At 35.5% G+C, this 5,951-nt stretch overlaps 1 protein-coding gene across 1 annotated transcript; it reads left to right on the plus strand.

Annotated features, from left to right (window-relative positions):
- Nucleotides 1-289: 289 nt before the first annotated feature.
- LOC100805394 (disease resistance protein RGA2) lies at nt 290-5,743 on the plus strand. Its single transcript, XM_006576761.4, has 2 exons — nt 290-2,833; nt 5,314-5,743. Exons 1-2 carry the CDS (start codon nt 464-466, stop codon nt 5,518-5,520), a joined length of 2,577 nt encoding a protein of 858 aa, XP_006576824.2. The 5' UTR covers nt 290-463; the 3' UTR covers nt 5,521-5,743.
- Nucleotides 5,744-5,951: the final 208 nt, after the last annotated feature.

The raw sequence follows: 5,951 nt of genomic DNA on the forward strand, positions 1-5,951 counted from the left end.
ATAGATGCAATAAATTCAAATTACAATCATTTTCATTTTTTTCCCATGTCTTCCTAGATAGATATTTCAATTTCTCATACGGACTATTTATTTTTTCCGGCTGCTTTTTTCTATTTTTCTACTTGTTTTTTTTTTCATTTTTATCTTAATTTCTTTTTTTTTACCAATTTTAAATTTTCTTAATTTCTTAAATAGTGTAAAATGAATATTTATTTTAAAATACACTTATTAAAATTTGACATCGAAGATAAGCATAAATTACTAAACTAAAAACAAGCATAAATTTATAATATATATACAATTTTATGAGAATAAAGGAAAAACTCGAGATTATGTATATAAAGTGATATGTCCAGAAAAAACAATAGAAGAAATAAAATTATCCCAGTGGACAGTAGGTACAGAAGTTGACTTGGAGACAATAGTCTTGTTCTTCAGATCTCTGGTTTTTGGTTTCCTGGCCATGGCGGAATCATTTCTCTTCAGCATTGCAGAGTCACTCCTTTCAAAGCTTGCTTCGCAGGCTTATGAGGAAGCTTCTCGTGTGCTGGGTTTGTACGACCATCTCAAAAACCTTAAAGACACCCTATCATTAGTCCAGGCTGTCCTGTTGGACGCTGATCAAAAGCAGGAGAAGAACCATGAGCTGCGGGAATGGCTGAGGCAGCTCAAACGTGTCTTCTTTGATGCCGAAAATGTTCTAGATGAATTTGAATGCCAAACACTGCAAAACCAAGTTATCAAAGCTCATGGTACCACCAAAGACAAGGTAAGTCACTTCTTATCAACTTCTAATCCACTTGTTTTTCGTTACAAGATGGCTCAACAAATCAAAGATATCAGCATGAGACTAGACAAGGTTGCAGCTGATAGGCATAAGTTTGGCCTTCAACCAATTGATGTTGACACACGTGTTGTGCACCGGAGAGAGATGAGAGAGATGACATACTCCCATGTGAACGATTCAGATGTGATAGGAAGGGAACAAGACAAAGGAGAGATCATAGAGCTCTTGATGCAGCAGAATCCCAATGATGATCATAAAAGTCTCTCTGTTATCCCCATAGTGGGGATGGGAGGCTTGGGAAAGACCACACTTGCAAAGTTTGTGTTCAATGACAAGGGGATAAATAAGTGTTTCCCATTGAAGATGTGGGTGTGTGTTTCTGATGACTTTGACCTTAAGCAACTCATTATCAAAATCATCAATTCTGCTGATGATTCTGTTTTTCTTGCTGATGCTCCTGATCGCCAAAAGAATTTAAACAAAATGGATCTGGAGCAACTGCAAAATCAATTGAGAAACAAACTTGCTGATCAAAAGTTCCTACTCGTCTTGGACGACGTATGGAATGAAGACCGTGTTAAATGGGTTGGCTTGAGGAATTTAATTCATGTAGGTGCTGCTGCAGGTAGTAAGATTCTAGTTACTACGCGTAGTCATTCCATTGCTTCCATGATGGGCACGGCTTCCTCTCATATTTTACAAGGTCTTTCTCTGGAGGATTCATGGTCTTTGTTTGTCAGATGGGCGTTTAATGAAGGAGAAGAGGAAAACTATCCTCAGTTGATAAATATTGGCAGAGAAATTGTGAAAAAATGCAGAGGGGTTCCTTTGGCGGTGAGAACACTAGGGAGTTTACTATTCTCCAAATTTGAGGCAAATCAGTGGGAAGATGCGAGAGACAATGAAATTTGGAATTTGCCACAGAAAAAAGATGACATTTTACCAGCCCTCAAATTGAGTTACGATCTCATGCCGTCCTATTTGAGGCAATGCTTTGCTCTATTTTCTCTTTACCCTAAGGATTACAACTTTACTAGTTATGGTGTGATTCACCTTTGGGGGGCACTCGGATTCCTTGCATCACCAAAAAAGAATAGGGCTCAAGATGATATTGCGATTCAGTATTTGTGGGAACTATTCTCAAGATCTCTTCTTCAAGATTTTGTAAGCCATGGCACCTATTATACATTTCACATACATGATTTGGTGCATGATCTTGCTCTGTTCGTTGCAAAAGATGATTGTCTACTTGTAAATTCCCACATTCAAAGTATACCTGAGAACATTCAGCATCTATCTTTTGTTGAAAAAGATTTTCATGGCAAATCACTCACCACAAAAGCAGTAGGTGTGAGAACCATAATTTATCCTGGTGCTGGAGCGGAGGCAAACTTTGAAGCTAATAAATACTTGAGGATTTTGCATTTAACGCATTCTACCTTTGAAACTTTGCCTCCTTTCATTGGGAAGTTAAAACATTTAAGATGTCTTAATCTTCGCAAAAATAAGAAAATTAAGAGACTCCCTGATTCCATTTGTAAGCTCCAAAATTTGCAGTTTTTGTTCCTGAAGGGGTGCACTGAGCTTGAAACCCTGCCCAAAGGTTTAAGAAAATTGATAAGCCTCTATCATTTCGAGATAACCACAAAGCAAGCTGTTTTACCTGAGAACGAGATAGCAAACTTGAGTTATCTTCAATATTTGACAATTGCATATTGTGATAATGTGGAGTCTTTATTCTCAGGGATAGAGTTTCCTGTTCTTAAACTACTGTCTGTTTGGTGCTGTAAGAGACTAAAGTCTTTGCCACTTGACAGTAAACATTTTCCTGCATTAGAGACTTTGCATGTTATAAAATGTGACAAGTTGGAATTGTTCAAGGGCCATGGAGATCAAAACTTCAACTTAAAGTTAAAAGAAGTAACATTTGTCATAATGCCACAGCTAGAGATTCTACCTCATTGGGTTCAAGGATGTGCTAACACATTACTATCCTTGCATCTATCATACTGCCTCAATCTTGAGGTGCTTCCTGATTGGCTGCCAATGCTAACTAATCTAAGAGAACTGAATATTGATTTTTGTCTAAAGCTGCGGTCTCTTCCAGATGGCATGCATCGCCTCACTGCCCTTGAACATTTGCGAATCAAAGATTGTGATGAATTATGCATAAAATACAAGCCGCAAGTTGGAGAGTGTTGGGACCAAATATCACACATCAAGCAGATTACGATTGATGAACAAAAAATCTGGAAGAAGAGGTAGTGGAAAAGAGGAAGAAGAATTCGAGGAAGTTGAAAGCTTTAATAAATGTCGAAGGCCTTTTCTTTTTTGTGGTTTCTGTAATGCAGATTGTTGTTCTTGAGCATTTTCTTAATCTGTTTTGATTTATGTCCTCCACATGATTGTGCCAGTCCACTATAGATTGCACTTCGGATGTTTCTTTGATGTAGACCAGTATGATGATATCTCTTTTATCTTCCTCTTTTTTTCTTTTTTTTTTTCTTTTATGGATACTTCAAAAATATTTTGGTTTGACGGAGGGGAAGTTCAAATGTTGTTGCAAATTATATATTGATAATTCAGCTTCCACTTATATTGATTGACATCCTGATGATGATCAAATTATACTTTTATCAAATGTTGTTGCAAATTATATATAGAGATAGAATCTTTAGGTAATAGATGCACTTAAATGGAGCACATTAGCATCAACAATTTTGACTGGTGTGATTTTTCCAAAAATTTGGATAGCATTCCATGCGATCCATTGATTATTTATGTATGTTTTGTCTAGCAATTGTAAAAGCAAACAAAGATTGAAGGTAATGGCGAAAAGCATGCACTGAAGTAGTGAAGTAGGTATTTATATATGCTTCTGTCAATGTTCTATATTGTCCCTGACCCTCATCCCTTCAGACTTTTATTTCTCCACATAAGAAGGCATATTTTGTTGTAAATGTATCTAAGCGGTTTCCCCCGTTAAAAAGGAGTATCTTCTATTTTCGTCTTTTCTTTCTTTTTTATTCATTTTGATCTCTGTATGATTTTATCCAGTGTTACAGATTAATGCATAACCCCACTCCACCAGCTACAGAAAAGTGAATATCATAGTGAACACGTCTCGGAAGTGAAAAATATCAAGGCATTAAGATGTGCTAGCATTGTTTTCCGTCATTCATCACCTGAAAAGATTAAATTTTGAACATTCTTCTGCCTTTAGTGTTTATTATTTGTATTTGTAGAGTCAATATCAACATAAGCAGCTATTTTTTTCATGAACTTATGTATCTAGGATGAATATAATGCCATTGGTTTGAGATTAAAAAAATTCTTATACATTGACAATGAGCCGAGACCCACTCACCCACCTATATAAATTATCCTGGTTCCGATCAGGATCATACTCCATAGCTTTTGGTCCTAAAATGTTGTCTCCAAATTAAAGATGAGAGGAAAATTTATAAAAGAAATCAAGACATGCATAATAACAAGTTAATGTGGATACCACACAGAAGAGCACGCAGTAAGCAAGAGTGTTAAGCAAGAGTATCAGCAATATCAATAGGTATAAAAATCTTGATGGAGAACAATTCAATAAAATGAATCGAGCTGGTGGAAATTCAAGAGGATTTCTTTAGGAATTTGTTAGGTTTAAAATCTTTAAGGTATGATCACATCAATAATTTTAATCAAATGTCAACTGTTGAATGCAGATTGAAAAAGTATTTGATGAGGAAGAAACAATTTTAGTTCAAAGGTTGCTTCTAGGGAGGATAATGTTGAGGTTGGATGAGTGATTTATAATTTAATTTGGAAAACAAATGAATATATTTTGGCATTGATTTGCAATATATTTTGGAATTAAATTGTTAGGAGTATTTAATATATTTCAAAATTAAATTAAAAAAACATTTTCCTTATTTAGACGGATATTTTTTTTTGTCAACGTTTGAAGAAACTCCATGACTAAGACTTGTAATGTTATGTTACATAAAAAATGCTTCCAATAGCCTTGAGACGTGTCTTAGAGACACAACTCACCTAAATTTATATATATATATATATATATAAAAGAATGCTTCGAGTATAAAAATGTATTTCATGAGCCTCATTTAGGACAAAACCAAAACATATTTTATTGACCAAAAAGGGTCCACTTGGATAATATTTAAACTAACCCTGCATAGTTGCATTGTCTAATTATGGATAATTAATTAATGCACCCCTTTTTTTGCTTGACATACCCCCAAAATACCTAATATTTCCTCCTTACCCTTCCTCTCCCAAGTTGCACCTATCCTATACCTCCATGACCACTACAGCTAATCTCCACCCAACCACTAAACACCATCGTTGCACCCAAACACCACTAATGCACCAAACCCACCATTGTGCCGCCACCCAATCACACATGATCGACTGCAACCCACGAACCTCCACCTATCCAGTAGCACTACTCCCATATAGTTAACAATTGGGCAATTCATAATACATTTTGTATTACAAATTACTCAATTTGTAACACATTTATATGTATAAGTGAACATTGTCCAAAGCTGTGGTCTCTTCCAGATGGCATGCATTGCCTCACTGCCCTTGAACATTTGCAAATCAAAGATTGTCTTGAATTATGCATAAAATACGAGCCGCAAGTTGGAGAGTGTTGGGACCAAATATCACACATCAAGCAGATTACGATTGATGAACAAAATATCTCGAAGAAGAGGTAGTGGAAAAGAGGAAGAAGAATTCGAGGAAGTCGAAAGCTTTAATAAATGTCGAAGGCCTTTTCTTTTTTATGGTTTCTGTAATGCAGATTGTTGTTCTTGAGCATTTTCTTAATCTGTTTTAATTTATGTCATCCACATGATTGTGCCAGTCCACTATAGATTGCACTACGGATGTTTCTTTGATGTAGACCAGTATGATGATATCTCTTTTATCATCCTCTTTTTTTTCTTTTATGGATACTTCAAAAATATTTTGGTTTGACGGAGGGGAAGTTCACCTTAGAGCCTCCCTGTCACTGATAGCTGTTCAAAATCTCTGTTTATTTTGCCTGATTTTAATTTTGATAATTCAGCTTTCACTAATGTTGAGGTTGGATGAGTGATTTATAATTTAATTTGGAAAACAAATGAATATATTTTGGAATTAAATT

This window comes from Glycine max, chromosome 3, assembly GCF_000004515.6.
Source record: "Glycine max cultivar Williams 82 chromosome 3, Glycine_max_v4.0, whole genome shotgun sequence".
NCBI classification, from domain to species: Eukaryota; Viridiplantae; Streptophyta; class Magnoliopsida; order Fabales; family Fabaceae; genus Glycine; species Glycine max.